Source organism: Lonchura striata, chromosome 5 (genome assembly GCF_046129695.1).
Source record: "Lonchura striata isolate bLonStr1 chromosome 5, bLonStr1.mat, whole genome shotgun sequence".
Classification (NCBI taxonomy): Eukaryota; Metazoa; Chordata; class Aves; order Passeriformes; family Estrildidae; genus Lonchura; species Lonchura striata.
The window spans coordinates 66,798,790-66,818,253 of record NC_134607.1 but is presented as its reverse complement, the minus strand read 5'-3'; the positions used below and the strand labels follow the sequence as shown (position 1 = coordinate 66,818,253).

At 43.1% G+C, this 19,464-nt stretch overlaps 1 protein-coding gene across 3 annotated transcripts in view; it reads left to right on the top strand.

The window, feature by feature from the left end:
- The window catches only part of CAMK1D (calcium/calmodulin dependent protein kinase ID), a 206,940-nt gene that overhangs the window by 115,204 nt on the left and 72,272 nt on the right, over positions 1–19,464 (top strand). For all 3 annotated transcript variants that reach the window (XM_021530986.3, XM_021530985.3, XM_021530987.3), the window contains exon 3: positions 10,219–10,293. In XM_021530986.3, coding sequence (XP_021386661.1) covers positions 10,219–10,293 — 75 coding nt within the window. The remainder of the gene's footprint in view (positions 1–10,218; positions 10,294–19,464) is intronic.

Sequence of the window (19,464 nt, the reverse complement as noted above, 5' to 3'; positions counted from 1 at the left end):
TCTGAGATCAATCCCCCGCTCTGCAGAGCTCTCCCACTTTAATGGTGCAGGGTGTTTGTGACTCACCCAAGGGCTATTGGCACTTCCCACAGGCAACTGGGGGAGCAGTCTTCTGTGTAGGAGTGTCCTAATACAGTGATGATGAAATGTGGAAACCTGCCTAGCCTCTTACTTATCCTCCTGTCTCAATAAATAGAATAAATTGGCTTCCCAGTAGCCTGGTGGGAAGGAGGGCGTTTTCTGACAGGTTGCTGCTGCTGAGTTTGTCATGTGGCTTGTCCCAGCAGACTGAGTACTTGAGTCAGAGCCACTGCCTGCATGCCAGCAGGATTGCCCAGGAGCCCCAGGAGAGCTGTTCTCCAGCATCCCAGTCTGCCAGGCTTCCCTGCTCCCTGCACGGGTGGCCCTGGGCCAGCCAGGGGGGCAGGGTGCAGGCAAGCACTGCTCATGCACAGTGGCCCCAGTGACACCAAGACCTCATCAAAACCCAAACTCACACCTGCTAGGGGAGGCAAAGTGACTATTACTGTACCCCCTGCACACACAGGGTCTCTGACCCATTTTGGAGGGCATTTGCAGGAGACACCTGCAGCTGGGCAAGTGTGACACTGTTGGCCACTGGCATGGCACTGAGGAGCTGTAATCTGCTTTAATTGTCACATGCACACCCAGTCTGATGAGTCTCAATCAAAGCTTGTGATTTTCTAGGCTGCCCAGCAACAATCAGCAGAGATGAGCACACAGAGGACGACTCAGCTTCATTGAGGAACAAGAAATTTATGTTCAGGATGTCATTTGTGCTTGGTTGCTCGTTTTCTTTTCTGCTTCTCTTGTGGAGAAAATGTGGTTTTGAGGCATAAACCTCTTTGGATGTGACTGTAGAGCATAGCCCTGCTTCCTTCTGTGAGACAAAGTGTCTTTTTGGTTTTCTGGGTACATAAACCATCTCTGCCTTTGTGCTGTTACTTGTCCTGGAGCAGTTCAGCTCCACCTCACCCATATATATTAGCTTCTATTGTAACCCAGCAGATAAAGATGCTGTAAAAGTCACAGCTGGGAGTCCCAGCTCTGTCACATCTGGGTGACAGCTACATTTGGTCCCCATATGGTGGAATAAAATACCTGGCTTTGTTATATCTTTCAACTGTGTGCTTGTCTGAATAGGCATTTTTCCATACTCCTGTGTAACTCACCTATGCAGGTGAGTGGGTGTTACAGCATTCACCCTTCATTAGTATGTAATCAAACCAGTGGAGGAGATAACAGTAGACAACAACACCCCTGTGTCTGTGTCAAATGGGTATTTCACGGGTGGCAGGGCTTTCTGTTCAGAGGTGGAGTGTCTCTGCCAGGTTTCAGCTAGAACTGAGAGGATGTGCACACCCTGCACTCATCTCAGAGCCAGGAGGCCACACAGTCACACCAGTTATTCAGCTCTTCATTCACTGGAAACCAAGAAGATCTTCTCATTTTGTGAGGCAATGTACAAGGATAGTTGCTCTGACTGCAGCCAGATCACCCTCCCAAGAGTGTCAGTCTTCCTGTTTTTCATGGGTTTTGCAAGCAGAATGTGCTTTCATGGTTGTGAAACACCTCCAGAGCAGCCCACCTCAGCCCAGGAGTGCTCACCTTTAGCTGCACGTGGCTCCTCAGTCTCCCAGGCAAGGGAGTGGGAATCATCCCAATTACTGGCTGCACATGTAAATCCACAGTCCTCCACACTGCAAAAACAGGGCTGCTGCCAAGAACTAAAGCATGGTACACTGTTTTTGTCTGAGATAAATCCTTGCAGACACTGCTTTTATAGTTTTCACCTTTAATGATTAATTAATCATTAAGATTTGTTTTGATGTGTTTCACATTAAACAGCCTGGAGGCTTCTGCTCAAGCTTTGCAAGCCTTTTTTATTGCTGCCAGTTGGGATTCACCAATTGGAAACTCATTCTCATGGTTTGTCTGCTTCTTGTGGAAGTCAGGGATATTCCTGAAATGGCACTGACACGGGGATATTGCTGTTGCCTTGAATGGGCTGCCAGATTGGCAGGAATACAAGCATTCCAAAAGTTTTTTTTGGACCTAGTCTTCACACTAGAGTTGCAAGTTTTAGTAATAGGAGACCCAGACCTTGAATTTCTTTCCCTTGAATGGCTGCTGAGCAGCATTCACCTGAAAATTCTTGAGACAAGTGAGCACAAGGTCAGCACCTAACTCCAGGTGTGGGTGATGCAGGAATCACTCATGGTTATCCTCAAGGTACCTAAATTAATTTGCTATGTTCCTGGGAGGGTATAAAATTCCACCAGTGCCTGGTGAAAACCTATGAATCTGTGCTGAAAATGTTCAGCTTTTGTCTGAGCTCTCTTGTGACCTCACTAGGAAGCATAACTTGAGATAGGGCAGGGATCAGAAATGTCAGGGCGTTGTGGATAGGTTTTGTCACAGCCAGTTAGTGCTACAGTTGAATAACTACAGAGCTCAGGTTTCCACCCGTGGAATGTCTCCATCTTGACTTTATCACTGCAAAATCTCATGGGAACATTTTATGCATGTGATACATCAGGCTGGGATTTGCTATAGAAGAATGCAATGCTAGGGAAGAAAGACCATGGAAATGGATGGAAATACTTCTGGGTCATCACTCCTGAGAAACAGGAGACTATAGAGGTGATGGGTAGGATCTGGAAAATTAAATGGAGAGATGTCAAGTTGTATAATCATGAGACAATCCTGCTAGGACACTGGATCAGGACAAATCCCATCCTGGCCCACTGCTTTGCATACAGAATATTACATGCCTAATTGAAGTGTTAAAGTGTGAAAAAACTATACTGGAAACTATGTTAATTTCAAAGTCATCACTGTCTTCTAAGGCTAATGGAAGTAGGTCTTTTGGTGGCCACATCTCTTCTGAATTTTGACTGTTCCTACTTCCTTGAGGCACCTGCTCTGAGCCACTTGTTGCTTGCTACCAACACTGGAGCTTTTTGTCACCATCTCCTCTTCAGTCATAGCTGAGGAAAGGTTATGAAGTGACTCATCCCTCATGTTTACCTTTCTGTATCATCTTCTAGGGCATCCAGGGTCTTTCTCTTCTGTCTGGTTTCCCAAAGCAGACCAGATTAACCTGACAGAAGCGTAGAGATCTTAAAAATATTAGTGAAGACATCAATTTCCTTGCTGTGTTGTGAGCAGTCTGTGTTTTGAAGCTCCTGTGTGACCCCAAAGTTTAACTCCTTGTCCTTCCAGCCTCAGAGATTTAACTAATTTGGCCAGGCAGTCAGCATATGGACACTGAACCATCTGGCTTTGAGCTGGAATTAGCTGTCCCTTGCCCAATTGTTAGATCAAGCAAGGCAAGATGTGAATGTGGGTGGGAACAAAAGGTATCACAATGGTAGGAGATCACAGGAGGTCAAAAAACACTGTCTGGTATGGGGACATAGCACAATTTCTAAGTTACAGGTCATAAAAATTAACTCCGTTTTATTTTTAATGCAAGGGAATATTCAGTACTGAATTCAATAATCCTCCTCCAGTGCTTTCCGATAGGCAAATTAGGGATACAACTTCAAAAAACAGCTGCAATATAAGTGTAGTGGGAGAGTAAAAACAGATGTTTTGGATTTGCAAACTCTGTAGAGCCACCTTTGCTGAGCAACTGACATCTGCCTGGTTTTGTTCTGCTCTGTGTCTGAGCTGAGGATTCTCTAAGTTTTGCATTATTTGCATGTGTGCTTGTGAGTGAGAGAGGGGGAGACTGCTGCCCTGAGATGGTGGGGACCAAAGCCACAGAAGCTGTCACCACTGCTGGACTACGTTCTTGTTGGCTGTGGTGGGAGGACATTGTGAGGGATATGAAGTAGGAGAAATTAATATCAGAGTCATTAAACCTTCCACCTTTCTTCTGAAGCTGTCTCCAGGGGTGCCCATTTCAGGGAAGGTGGTTGACTTGGTGCCATCAATCTGGTAACCTCTCACAATGTGGACCCCTGAAAATCAACCAGACATGTATGAGTGAGGCACCACACTGTCCTCCCTCCTTTCATACCCCAAACATCAGCAGTAGTGTGGCCAGCAGGAGCAGGGCAGTGGCTGTCCCTCTGCACTGGTGAGGCTGCACCTCCAATCCTGGTGTCAGTTTTGGGGCCCTCATTGAGGAATGACACTGAGGTAAGGCAGTGCAAGTCCCACACACAGCATCAGTATCGGAATGTTTTTTGGGAGCAGCAATGGTGGGCAGAGCTCTGCTGCAGCCAGCCAGCCATTTCCAGGACAGCCACCAATTTCCTTCCCCATACCAGCCCCTGCCATTGCACTCTGCCCTGTTGCCCTCTTGGCAGAATTGCCAGTTTCTCCTTGAGATCAGGCTGCCTTGTTCCCATGTATCCCCACATCTTCTGAGCCATCATGAAGATTTTTTGGTAGTTTTCTTTCAAGTGGAAAGCAATCTGATCTGATCACTCCCTGTGAATATGTGTGAGACTATCCTACTATCTGTTGAAATTATTGACTCATTTCAAACAAATGAGACAGCTGAGCAGAGGTAAGTTTGCAGTGCCCTCCACTGCAGAAGCTGTGATTTAAACACTTCCCTTGGCCAACTGGAGAACTCGTCAACCCTCATGCTGCTGGAAAAACTCTCTCTGGGTACGTGTGGGAATAACAGAACATTGATTCTCCAAGACATTTGGTTACTCAAAGCCACAAATCCTTGCAGACTCACGCTTTGTTAGTTCTGGCTTTTGCAAAATTATTCCTGCTTTCTTGTGGCATTTTACCCATGACACGTGCTTCTCGTGGAGGTGCAGCATTAAATGTCACGTCTTGCAAATGTAACACTGACTTGGAAAGAGTTGTTGTGGGGGGGACCTGCTCTACTTAAGCAGATCTCGTGTTTGCCCAAGGTTTTTGTACTATATTCTTCTAACTGATCCTGGTTTTCGGTGTTAAATATGATAGATATTAATGTAAGTGATTCTATCGTATTTTGTAGCTGGGTGTTTCACATGCTCTCCTGGCAGATCAGCAGCCAAAGCAACAGCAAAATCTGGGTTCTCTGCTTTTATCTATGCAGAGTGCAGCCCTTCTAATTAATGATCCATGGCAGCACATAGCAGGTTTAATGCCAGCTCTTTGGCCTCTGCGATGGTCAGGAGCCAGCAGAGATGTACAGAAAGCTCAGCCATTAAAGGATTTGGTTGCCCTTATTGTACATCAACTTCCAAATTTTAATCCCCTGCTTTTTAAAAGCAATCTCCTGCCAAAGCCCATTGAATATATTGCTTTTTAGATACTTTTGTGGCAAACACTGAAGTGAGTACTGTCCATTAGAGCTAGATCTGGACCTATGGGGGCTTGTGTACTTCTGGTGGAAGTGAGTAGAACATGGTGTCTCTGTGCCAGTCAGTGGCAAGGGAGGATTTTAGCATCACTGGGGTGCCATGCCATGCCATCACCACTCCAGTGCTGCAGATACTGGTGAGCAGAGCTAAATGTCACTCCTGGTCATGTCAGGTCTTGTCTCAAGGATGTGTTTCAGCCCCTTTGGAGGTGGAAGTTTCTGTGTTTTAGCAGCAGCAGTTGGAGATAAATGACAATTCCCCTATCAATGCTCTCGTGCAATGCCTCCACTGGAAGCAAAGGGGGCCAGTGTGTGTTTGGGCTCTGCTGCAGATCAAGCACTCTTTTGTCAGCCCTTGTTTGCACAGCTGCCATGCCCAGAAAACTCATTTGAAGTCCTTGGTTGCCCAGTTCAATTTGCTCCTTTAAATCTTGGCTGGCTGTGTGTTAAAATATTGCTAGATCACAACATTGCCTTCATTCATTTGTATCATTGACCTCTTTGTAAAAGCACATGGCAGAATCATAGGCTGAAAGTCTGCAGGGGAAGCTTGATAATTTTGTATGGTTGCATTGAGCCCCAAGGTTTGTGTCTGCCTGAGGCACAGCATCCAACCCAGAGCTGCTCTGAACAGGGGAAATCCATCCTTTCTTTTTCATAGTTTCATAGTTTCTTTTTTATATGAAACTTTTCAAAGTTTCTTACCATGTTTAATCCCTCTTTATGTTTGTTTGGTTTTTTTTGTTGTTTTTTTTTTTCCCTGTATACTTAAATTCCCTTGATTCTCACTCTTAGATTTATCTTGCTCTTCTTTTTCCATGGATTGCAGCATCACATGAGAATTGTAGGGTGAAAAGTCCTGAATCTAAAAAATAATTAGCCTCTCTTTATTTGTATTTTTAATTCTAGATAACTTCTTTCTGTATAAAGGCCTCAGAATATTCCTGAAATTGAACAAAGCAGTGGAGGCTGGAGGAGGCACCTGCCCTTTGTTCCACAAATGGAGGGATTTTGGGGACACATCTGGATGTGGGAGATGCAAGCAGCATGTGGGGTTTGCCAGGATGGGGAGGAGCATCAGGAAAAATAGTAAATGTGTTGAATAGGAGGTTGAAAAAGTGGCAAGGGCAATTTTCCTTAGTTCATACCAATTTGCATAATGGGATCTAATTTGCTTTAAGCAAGCCCATGCTTTGATGTTCATTTTAAGGCAAACATTGTCACCCCAGCCCATGTCCATGTCCCCTGTATTACAGCCCTAATATTGCACTATCACATACCCTAAAAGCATCAATGAGCTGCTTGTGCAGAGTTAATCAGGCAGATTTATCTTTTGCAGGGTGGGAGCCACATGTTGGGAAGGGAGGAGTCTGGAGAGGGAAGACAGAAGGAAGAAAAGGTCTGCAGAGAAGTGGGGTTAAGATTTTCTCACTGAGGTAGAAAGGAGAAGGAATTAAAATAATATGGCCCCTTGATTAAGATATTACTCTGGGATTGAGGAATCTTGGCCCTCTCTGCTCCATTCTCACTTGTGATTACAGAAATACTTGTAGTTTTTCTGCACAATGGTTCCCCTTCTGTAAAATGAGAACAGCACCTTTTAGAATAATAAATCCTGTCAGGTCTTGAGTAGATCAGACAGCCCAGTGAGTATTTCTGCAGGACTGTGTGCAGGCATTTGGAGGCTTAGCAGAATGAATCCTCTGAACCTTTGAGACTTGCTTGGTGCTCCTAGAAAGGGATAAAAGTGGAGTTAATTAACCCATTCCCCAAATCCCTCCTGATCTGTGACCAGCAAGTAGCTGCCACTTCACAGTTCTTTCCTTGGCTCTCGATGTACCCAAGCATCCCTGCAAACCAGAGTGAGTGGCTGCTGTTCCTCAGGTCTGGCACTGCTGATCTGCTTGCACAGAAATGGGACAGATTTGCTCCATCCCCATTGGGCTTTGTGGTACCAATGAAACATTATGATGATGCCACACCTGCTTGCCCAAACCCCAGGGTGTTATTGAAATGAATATTGCTCATCCTTGAAGGATTAATTATTGTGTATCAGGGTTGTAAGTGATTGCATGCTCATGCTTTAAAAGGAAAAAAGGAGCACATGGATTTCTGTGTGAATTTCTGGAGTGAGTGGCAGAGGAGCTGATGCTGGCAACAGTGATCTCTGCTGGGAGCCCCATGGCTACTCTGGTCCAGCTCCAGCAACACAACCCCCAAATTTGTCTAAACTGTGGGCTTCACCCAAAGTAATCTCCATGTTGTTGAGTTTTTAACTTTGAATTCCATTTTCCTTTTAGTAGCTTCTCATTTTCTCTGAGTAGAGAAAAGTTGTGCAGGACAAGCTGCTTTATTTGCAGGTGTGTGATGTACACTTCCCCAGGGATATTAAACACTGCATAACACCACGACTGAGGTCTTGCTGGTCTTGGGGAGGCTGAGTCAAAGGGGTGAAAAATGCCTCCTCCCCTCTCATCATGCCCCTGGAGTGCAGCAGCCACCAGCAGTTGGGGTGGCTGGTATGTACAGACACCACCTCCCAAAGGGACATCATGCTCCAAATGCCATCATCCCTATGAAGGATGATCCTTGTGTCCTTTGGGGGTGATTCAGCTTCTTCTTCTGCCTTCTCCCAGATTGCACTTCAAATTTGCTGTCTTCCCACATGCTCACATCCTGCCTCTGATTTCAGAGGGGGACATATGAGCTTAATACAGAGGACCCCGTGGGGGTGGGACTAAACCTTTTCTCTCCCTTCTCTGTAGAACTGAGCAGGTTTGTCCACCCTCCCTCCAGAGCACAGGGTGTGGAATCATTTGGTTTGCAAATCAGGGAGGGGAGAGGCTCTTGCAGCAGCCTGGTGCTCAGCTTTGCATCTCTGAGAGCTCTTGGGTGATCAGGTGTGTGATGGTGAGGCTGCTTTGGGGAACCTCTGAGGTCTTCCAAAATTATGAATGCAAAGCAGTAGTGTATGCATGGTGAAAACCATACCACAGACTAAACTGGAGGCTTCAAACTCTACGGCAGATTGATTGTGTTAAATAATATCATTGTGATGGCAGGAGGATCACAAAGGATCATGTCAATGTGTGTGGTGCATAAAGGAAAATGGATAAATAAATATAATGATTTTCATTAAAAATCACTAATTGCTTGAAATGTCTTTTCTAAAACACCTTCAACTAAACTAAACAAGGCAAAACTGCCCTTGTCCTAACTAACCCTTAAAGGGACCAAGCACTAGACCTGCACAACAAAATGAATGCTTCCAAACATTTGCTGAGTAAAGCAAAGTGCGTGGTTTATTGGTTTCCTGTTGCAAATATTAAGAATTTAATTTGTGATGCAATCTACCTGGAAATTTTGCTAAAGTACCATGGGATTTTCCAGCCATTTAGGTAGAGTGAAGAGCCAAGTCATGTGTTGGTTGCTCAAACATCCTGCAGTGTATTACATTTGAGTTTGCTTATTGTTGACATGAAATTTCCTTTGTGTGAAAGTCCTTGCATGAACACAGCTTTTGATGACTGATTATGGGCATAAATTCAGGTCAGTCATAATATTTCCAGTGAATTCGGAGGAAATTGAATTAGTCTGCATGTTTGTGGGAAAGATCCTGCTGGGCACAATGCACCTTCTGCTCCCCACGTCATCACACAGGTGTTAGGACACTTGTCACCATAGAGGATAAGGTCCTGACACATGATTAAACATCTTAATTAAGCTACTTGAACCTAGAAACATGTAGAGAGTTTTGCATTTGCTGACAATGCATGTTTACTTTCCTTCTGAACATACCCATCTGTTGCTTAATGAGTGGCCTCTTCTTAGAATTTTCCATCTTTCTCTTGCTCTTAAAATATTGTTTGGAACTGGTGTAATTAATGTTCTGCCCCAGGCTTGCACTGGGGTAGTCTCTGCAGGATCTGCACAAGTTAAATATATCCTTTGCAAATTATTTGTAAACATTTAAGGAACAAACCCATAGAGGCCTTGCTGAAGTAGCTAATTAGATGTGTGCTTGTAGAGATGATTTTTCTCTTTAGAGACAGTGTTTTGGCAAGTAGTTTGGTGGGAATGGTGGGGATGTAAAAAAGCCATGAAGACTCTTGGAGCTGGTGCACACAGTGCTTAATGATGCTGCAGGGAAATTCGGGCATCAAGACCAGGCTTAACACCAGAGCAGCATGAATTTGATGGGAAGGAGTGTGGGGCTGTCATATGGCTGCTGATTCCCTGTGCCAGCTTCTTCACAGGGTCAGATCCCTGCTTTCTCCCTGCCAGCCTGCACCCTGCCTCTCTCACTCCCTTGCACCCTGCAGCAAAGCTCTCCTGAGAATTCAGCCTCCAACCAACCACCTTCATTTATATAGGAACTGTGTACCTCTAATGCCTCAGATACTTAACTGTTACACATTTTGAAATGATTGAAAGAATTTTTTTGATTAATAACTGTATTCTGGGCTGTGAAGCACTTTGGACTGTTTACTTTTGTTGAAAGGGCCCTAAAACTACAAGGATAATCTGTTTCCTATCTCTGCCTTGGGTAGGGACACCTTCCACTAGATTAGGTTGCTCAAAGCCCTGTCCAGCCTGGCTTTGAACACTTCCAGGGATCAGGCATCTGCAACTTCCTTGGGTAACTTGTGCCACTGCCTCACCACCCTCACAGTAAAGAACCTTTTCCTAGTATCTAATCCAAATCTACCCTCTTTCAGTTTTTAGCGTTCTATCACTATACATCCTTGCAAAAAGTTTATGATATTGAATAAAACACTGACAAGTATTATAGTACTAAAAAGTGCTCTATGCTTTGCAGTCATGTGAACACAAATGAAAATCACTATTTCATCCTATCTTATCTTGTATTTTTTCAGGATCAAGCATGAAAATATAGTTGCTCTGGAAGACATCTATGAGAGTCCGAACCATTTGTATCTGGTCATGCAGTTGTAAGTACTAAACCTAATGAAGCCTTTATATCAAAGTTGCCAACTCTTCTTGCTCTGGTTTTGTTCCCTAACCCAAAAAATTTGGATATGTAAGAGGTATTTTTCTCATATGCTACAGACTGCAAAATCCCTGGAGGGTGGTCAAAACCAGATCTCTAGTTGTGATGTGCTGTGTTGTTGTAAAATTGGGAATTAAATTGTTTTGTGACTAGTCTCACCCAAATCAAACCAGAGTGGTTTTGTGAGATTGCATCAAAAAAAGAGCAGAACATACAGGGCAGGGGAATGAATTACAGCTGAGAAGAGCCAGATGTGCCATAGGGAAGCCTGGAGCATCTGACAGAGGCAGCTCTGGGGTTAAATACCTCAGGGGAAGCCCTTGGGGAAAATGCTGATCCCTTGTCTGTTAGTAGGGCCCAGGCATGCTGATGTCCTCAGAAGTTGTGCTGGCATTGTGGGGAGAATAACGTCCTGTAAATTCTTAGTGTGTTTTTTTAGCTCTACATTTCAGTTCAGAGTGCTGCAAAAGGACTTGCACAGCAACATTGGTGTTGTACAAATTCCAACAAGCCAGCTGGATTGTGGGAAGTACCAATTTTGTGATAAGTTGATTCACAAATCCTTAGTTTTGTTTAATCTCTTTAGAAAATAAATAGATATTATTCCTACTTATTCTTAGCTTGTTTAATATAGTGTAACCATGACTTTTATAAAAATCCTTGCATCCAGATATTTGGGTTAACTGAAATGTAGCTCTGTAATGAGAGATGACACTGATTATATCTTGGTATAAATTTTTACTTGCTCACTATTCAACACTTCCTAGAGAATTCTCCTTTTTGTTATAGCTGTGCTTGTAAACCCAGCCAGTTAATTTTCCAAAGGCCAAGCATTTAGCTATTCCAGGGGGACACAGGTTCACTGCTGCCCAGTGGGGTGAGATGCCCAGCTGAAGCCACAGCCAGAGCTCGTTTGGGGTGGCAGCTCCCAGCCCCAGCAAAGAGCTGTGTCTTGTGCTACAAGATAGACCAAGAGCACTGAACTAAATGCAGGGAATCATCTTTCTGCACTTTTTTGGGAAAATGCTGTGTTATCTCAAGGTGGAGAGGACAAGAACCCTTCAGGTTACTCAGGTACTCACCCTGAGTACTCAGGTTACTCCAAACCAGGTACTCACCCTCATCTCTTTGGATGTTACATGAAGGATGGTGCAACCTCTGCACTGCTTCTGAGTTTCCATCAATATTTAGGCTTGGGATCAATTGGTATCAGAGTTGGGTGGCAACACTGCAAAGTCCAGGAGGCTCAAAATCCATTTTGCTTGCCTCCTTTCATGGATTCCTGTTTGGGAGGAGGCATGTATGGATAATCTCTTGTTTCCAAGGTAACACCAACTTGTTGATACAATGGCTGTGAACCATTGCACAGCATGAAGTATCTTATCCTTTTGTTTATATTTCTGCCCTGATTATTATTAGATTCCTTGTGGGTTTTTCAGCTTCTCATTTTTGTGTATTTCTCCTAAACAATTTCTCCTAATTTTGCATGCCTTTAAAAATTGGGTTCTGTGAAGCAGAAGGGGTTCTGATCAAGCAGCTTTGAGAAAGCCACATTTAGACTGAAAAAAAAAAAAAAAAAAAGGGGATAAAATCAGGGCCATTCAAAGATCAGTGTCATGAGCACAACAAATCTCAAATCCATATGTGCTTTTCCCTGGGTCATTGCTTGCTAAGTGGTCTCTAGCTAATACTTCCCAATGATTATTTTGTGGTGTGGACAGCGTTTTCATTACCAAACTTTAGAGCACTCCTTGCTATGTTGTGGAAAGTTCACATTATAGCCCCTGAGCATCTCGCAGCACCTCTGTGGGAGAAGGTTTTTGAAGGCAGACCAAGCCTCCCTGTTTATGTTTGTCCTTGAGTGCATCTCCTTTTACATGAAAGCCATGCTTGTTAGCAGACCAGCTTGAAGGATAAATATCACACCTCATTTATTCTGTCAAAGATATGGGCAAGTAAAGGTCTCGGTGTCTGTGCTGGAGTTGGAAAGAAGGGAGGTTAAGAGGCAGCCGTCCATGTCTACTTGACACTTAATTTGTTCCTGCCAGTCCCCCCTGGGAACACTTCCCAGGATTACATAGTTGTTGGTGAATCTGCCCTGTGTGTTTCCCAGTATGTCCATGGGGAAATAAGATCTCAGGCTTTGGTTTCACCACCTTGTTTTCACATATATTGTATACAAGCCATCACAGAACTGTTCAAACTGACACAATCCTCTCAGTGCAAGGTAGACCTAAAGTCCAGGTTGAAGACTGCTGGCTTCCACAACTCAGAATTTCATGTGCTGTCTGCAGGGCTTATACTGTTCCTTGTAAAGGGCTGGGCTATTTTTTCTTTATTTATTTTCCCAAAATGCAATCCCACATATCCTTGCGTTCCCAAGTTTGGCAAGGTTGTAGACAACTCCTTGCTGTCTTTCACTTCCAGCAGTGTAGCTCAGCTGTGGTGTGAGGTGGTCACTGGTGCAGCTGCAAAGCCAAATATAAATGTAGATAATCACTGCCTCTCCTGTCATCACAAAGTTTGACTCTGCCAAACTTTTGCAGGCACTATAGAAAAATACTGTAGAACATTTGTCATATTTCCATGAGGATGATGTGCTTTCCAACCAAGAAAAAATCTGCTCCTTCCCAAGCTTGGATTTCCTATAGCACTGTTAAGACCTATACAGGCAAAAAAGACAAAAACTAAAATGAAACTCTGAAAGTTTCATTCCTTCTGGATGCTGCTTGAGTTTTCCCCAGAGGATATTGTAGAAGACAGGGGGAAATAAATTGCTTTCAGAAATAGTTTCATTGAACAATTTTGGTGTAATAGTGAGCTCTGTTAATGAGCAGTTATAGGATTTTTTGGTTGCTGTTGGTGCCATTTGGTAAGAATTACCTTACTGTATCTTACAAGTGATCTGCCTTATTTCACCTGTCAGTATAGGGAAAGATCTTGATAATCTGTTGTGGTTGGTGATGCTAATGTTTCATTAGCATAATCATCCTCTTTGGGTATTGATGATTCATTTTCTGCATGCTGGAAAATCATGCATAAAAATGGATTTACGTAAACACATGAAATCTTAGAATCATTTAGGTTGGAAAAGGCCTCAAAGATCATTGAGTCCAACCATTAACCTGTCACTGCCAATTCCACCATGTCCCCAGGTGCCACATCTACACATCTTCTAAGTACCTCCAGAGATGGTGACTCCACCACTTCCCTGTGCAGTCTGTTCCTGTGCTTGACAAGCCTTTCATTGAATAATTTTTTTCCTAATAATCCAATCTAAATGTCTTTTCCACCTGAGTTTTGTGGGTCTATTTGCAAATGCTGTTTCTGATTGTGCTGCCTGCGTAGATCAGAGCAAATTTCCGAGGCTTGACTGATTTCATCTGTATTGTTCACCTGCACTGAAGTGTGAAGCAGCAGAATTTGGTTTCCCCAAGAGTTTTGTGTAACCTGTACTAGTCAAAGCCACAGGATCTGGGGCTGTTGCTTCTCCAGAAGAATATGGGACCATATTAAAAATCTATTAAGACAGTAATTTCCTTTTTCTCCTTTATTCATCCTTATTTGCTTAAAATAAGTAAGAACTTAATGTTTTTGCTACCTCTGCTCTTCTGTCAAAGTTGGTTGAAGTTCACCCAATGAGTCAGAAATTACTAAGGGTTGGCAAGTTGGGATGGAGAGTCACTGTCTCACTGCCTTTGGAAAACAGGCTAAAAATGGGACTAAAAGGCACCTCTGAACCATATGGAGCAGCCCAGGGTAGCGTGCAGTAAGTAATGGTCAAAGCTGAAGACTCGCCTCATAGTTTCATTGCAATTTTTTGCAGAGTCAAGAATATTGACAAATCCAGAGGAAATTCTTATCAATACTAGGATCTAGTTCAAGAAAGTGAAAACCCTGATGCCTGTCTGGTATAGTGTTCCACCTCTTTGGGGCACCTGTGATCTGATCCCCTTGGCAGGACTGCTTTACCTAGATCCTGTCAGCTGCTGTTTCTGATTCTCCAAAGAAACCAGAGTATTTTCCCTGTGTGATGTCTTTTGAGGCTTTGGCATCTCTGCCGAGGACAAGTTTTTAGGGTGAACATCCTGTTTGACCCAACCCTGAAGTACTTCTCCTTACCTTTGCAAAAAACCAGCTGAAGCTGAGTCAAAACCCCCAACCCTGAAGTTTTCCCAGCTTGGTCTCTAAACTCTGATGAATTATTCAGATTACTTCTGTCACAGAAAAGCTGAGATGATGGAGGCTCCTTCCTGCTGGGTGCAAGTCACGCACTGAGGAAAACTCTGCTGACAAGTTTGCAGGCTCAGAATCCCAGGGTCCCATTCCTGCTGTTTATCAGCTCCTCCCTGCCAGACCACACGCACCTTATAACCCTGCAATGCCTTGGGAAGCAGCTCAAACAGGCAGGTACTCACCAGTGGTAAAATCTGCACAAGTCTTTGTTATTACCGGAACCACTCTGCTTGTGATTTTGCCTTTCAACTGCATGTTTTGCTAATAAGTAAGCAGAGTGCTAAGCTGTGATTAAGTGCTGAATTCACTTTGTTTTTTGAAAGCCCAATGCTTGAGTGCACTCCGAGAGCAGCCGAGCATGAGCTGTGTATGTAAGTGACATTTCAATGAAAATATTCAGCCTCCAAGAAAAACAAGAGACAATGGCAGGAAGTGTTGTGTTTGCCAGGTTCCTTACGGAGTCCAGCGAGGGCTCGGTGTGTTACAAAACAGAGATCTGCATGCCAAGCCGGTATCGCATCAGGATGCTAATTGAAGCAAAATACAGGTCTGCCATGCCACATTCCTTAGGTGAGGCTTATTCCCCTGCTTGGGGGGTTTTGTGTAAGCTTTATGCAAAAGACAGAAGGAAATCTCTCTGCATTCACAATGGAATTTATGTCACAGAACTAAGGAATGATTTTAGTTGGAAGAGACTTCAAAGATCATCCAGTGCCACCCCCCTGCCCTGAGCAGGGACACCTTATACTAATCCATGTTGCTCAAAGCCCCATCCAACCTGGCCTTAAACACTTCCAGTGATGAGACATCCACAACTTCTCTGATCAGCCTCTTCCAGGGCCTTACCAATAAATAATAAATAATAATAAAAGCATACTGGGCTCTTCAGGAGCAGAAAGCTAACAGCCATTAATCCAGTATAAATTTAAAATCTTTTCCTTTGTGGAAAAAAAGGTTATTCCATCAGTTGGGTTACATTGGTCAGTGCTAAATACAAAGGAGGATCTCCCCTTTTCCAATGGCAGAGAAGTTATAAGCAGACTAGAAAAGATTAATGTCATTGTAGAGATCAGGGCATGGGCAAATTTATTGGTAATAGATTAATAGACCACAGATTGATCACCAGAATGGCTTTGAGACACCTGTAATCATGTGGAGTTTGTGTGATCCTGAAAGTGTAAGTGTGCTCATTGGCTAGTCCTAGTTTCCCTCAGCACTTTTCATTTTTCTTTTTGTTTTTTCTGGCTGTGGCAGAACTTTTGGTAACTCCTAGTCCCCATGTCTTCTCCAAACACAGCACCTTTTCCTGAGCAGCAATCCTGCTGCTTCCTTGTGCTTCAGCTGTGGCTAGGACCAGGCATTTTAGAATCTCTGGGCAGCAGCTCAGCCTTCCTGCAGCAACAGAGGAATGGTGAGAGTCTTCTTCACCTTGGAGACTACAATAAACTTTCTCATGATGCCTTCCAAAACCACTTAGAAGATTCTATCACCTTCAAGAGTTGTAAACAATTGTCAACATCCTTGTTCCAAAGCTTGCACTTATTGTTACCTTAGTCAAAACATCCCAGTAAGGACTCATTAGCAAGGCAACACTATGGTTTGGGGTTATTTTTTTCAATTGAAGTGACATGCTACTCCTGATGGAGAGTGGTTCTCTTTTTTTCCTGCAGCCTTGAGCATAAAGAAGTAATGGAGAAAAATTTTCTCATTTTCATTGAACAGACAGCATTATAACATTGCTTGCTTTTACAGAAATGTGAAGAGTTCAGATGAAAATGGATTTTTTTTTCTTTCAAGACATCTATTGTTGCAAAGCTGCTATAGAGAAATAGAGAAAACAAAGTGTCAATAGAGAAAACAAAGTGTTTGTCCAAAATTCAAAATAAAACTTGTTCTACTATATTAACCTTTAAAGTTACAAAAAGATTTGAAGGTCTCATAAATTTGTTTGTTTTCCTATGTTGGCAATTACAATAAACATAGAGTTATTTGTTGTAATGCCCACTCACCAGCAAGGGCTGGTACCAAATCCTTAGGGTGACAGCATGTGCCTTGATTGTTTATTTTTTTAATAGCAATAAGTTTTGGCAGCATCAGCTTGAGTTCCTTCCTTCAGCCCTGCAGCAGCTGCCTCACTGAGTTCTCATTTAGGGCTCCCTTGCAGCTGGGCACGGGGTGTATGTGCCTGTGTTGTGTAGCTTGGTCTGGAACAGGCAATTGATGGGGCAGCAATACAGATCTGCCAGTAATCCTGTATAATATCACTGCTTCCCTGAGAGCAGGAGTGAGGCTTTTCTCTCCAAACAGCAGGAAGGTGGCTATTTAGAGCCCTAGCAATTTTTTTTCCATTTTGTTGGCTTTGGATAAGCATCTCGTTCCTTTCATGCTTTGCCCAGAAGTTTCACTGCTGGTTACTTGACGTTCACGTAGTCACTGAATGAGTCTTTTAGATTTAGTTCTGCTTCTCTCAGCTCTTGGTAATTTACACTGTGGTGCACCAAAGTCAATTAAATAGCTGGTGTTTAATTCAGGTGGAAGGGGCTTTTCAGCAAGGCGTATAATAAATGTTAAATCCATATATGCCACAGTGTGAGAATTCATTATGATACAGTGGGATCTCTCTCAGGCATGACGTGGAGTCATTCTGATTAAATGGTTACACTTATTTAAACAGAAAAGGCTTTTCATAACAACCTGCAAAGCTTTGAAGTGAAATAACACTGTGTTGAATCAAGATGCAAAATGAACGTGGGCGTTCCCAAGTCCATTCTTTTACACGGAAAACATTATTAAAAGTTTTCTGCTGGATGAAGTTTGTGCAGGCTGTGGTGAAGGGGACAGTAGGAGGCTGATGAGTGTTATGTGTCAGTGTGTTCCAGAAGACATTCCATGACTTTGTGGCAGAAAAATAGGCTCAATTTCCCAGGCATGCTGATGTCTCAGCTCCAGCCTGTGTTCTAGGCTGTACAGTCACATACATTACTCTGGTCAAGAGTCTGTAAGTGAGTCCAGAGTCAGTGCTGGGACTGACTTGCACCTACACTTGCTTTGTATTATAGCAGGCGATGATGGAGCATTGTCATCCCATTCATATTCACACTGAGAGAAAAGATCTCTCGCTACACATTTTGTCTGCATTGCCCCAAAATCTCTACATAGGGTGTATTTTAAAGTCATGTTGATTCATTTAGATTTCTGTGGCTGGACTGGGTGTCAGGGCCTTAAAAAGGAGAATGTAAAATCTAGAATTTTTTGTGGAAATGCAGGTCGCTGTTTGAAACCCTCTTTTGACTTCTTTTTGCAGTTCTGTAGTTGCCTCCTCTTACAGGAACTATTTTCATAGGTCTGCAGAAATACTTGCCATAGGTTTCTGCTTTAAACATTCTCCCTGGAAAATTATTCAGTGGAAAATGAATGTGAAGGATTTTGTGGTTTTCTTTTTCTTTCTTTTTTTTTTTTTTTTTTTATTTTCCTGAAACACTGGTTAGGTCTGCTGTAGCCAAACTTTTACTTTTTTAAGCATTTTATAGAAAAAGAAAATACTGTTGCTGGTGAAGCCTTTCTTTGATGCTTTTATAGCACATGTGCTCATTTCATTCTGATTCATGCCACATGGTGATATCTTAGCCTGTAAAGGCCATTTTTTTCTCTTACATTGGAGGAAAATTGTGTTCAGAGACCCAAATATTTATGTCATCTTTTCCCTTCTCCAAGGCAAAATTCCCATTTGGGGCGGTGTGATCCTGGCTTAGCTGAAAAGGGCTTTCTCTACTAGCTCTGAAGATGATTTGGAGGAGTTTGGTGTTTATTCTGTCTGATTATTCTGTTGGCAAGGAGCATTTAGCCACTCTGTAACTGTATTTTCTTCATCCCTCATTGATGATACTCTAAGGAGCACTTATATCCTTGAGTGAGACGTAGTGGAGCCTTTAAATGTCCAGATGTCCCTGAGGGAAGAAGATACAATTCTCCAAAATGCATTGTAAAGAAAGAGTCAGAAACACAGTTTGAAATCCACTGAAAGGCAGCTGAGATTTTTAAGACCTGCATTAGCATAAACAGAGGCAGCATTACTAAAAACTGGGCTTGGCATCTATAATATGAAAAATCGGGTAAAAAATTAAAATTCATGCAATTATTTTTCTCTGCTGTAGGGTTTTTGCCATGAAAAATTTGCAGCTACAGAAAAAGGGATATTCCTTTAGGAGAAGACAGAGCTAGGCACCCATTCTGCCATGACTGTGATGCTCCTTGCTGTGATGGTGATGTCAGATGTACTCAGTCCTGAAGTGCATGGTCACCCTGCTGCAAAACATGACCCAGTGCCATGGGACAGGAGAGGTGTAACCATAATTAAGCAATGCTGAGCAGAGAGAAATTACCTTGCTTTGATTGCTCACCAGGCTTATCTGCAGGAATATTTATCTCACTGCAGCTCAGGGTCTTTCCTGTTGATTAAGGCTTGTTTTCCTGTAAGTGTGGGGCAGGACCACTTGCAGAAAGTGCTTCTGACATTTTGCTTCTTGGGGCTGAAAGCTCCCTGCCAGAGACTTTTAAATCTGCTCTTTTCAGATGCTTTTGAAAATGGATTTGCTGTAGAAAGGTTTTGCTTCCCATTGGTGCTGTCCTGCCTTGTCTGAAGGGTTGGCAAGGGAAATGTAGGTTAGCTCTCTGTCACTGATGATTGTGTCACCAGACAAAATGTATTTTAAAAGGCAAATTTCCTAGAGAAAGGCATTTCCTTTTCCTTTTCAGCCTAACATGATTGCAGCTGGAATCCTTCTCCTTGCTATTGACGTGTGATCACTGTCAGGAGAGCCATGGCAGCTCCTAGAAACAGCAAGTGGGAGTATTTTGGGGAAAAAGCATTCCTCTG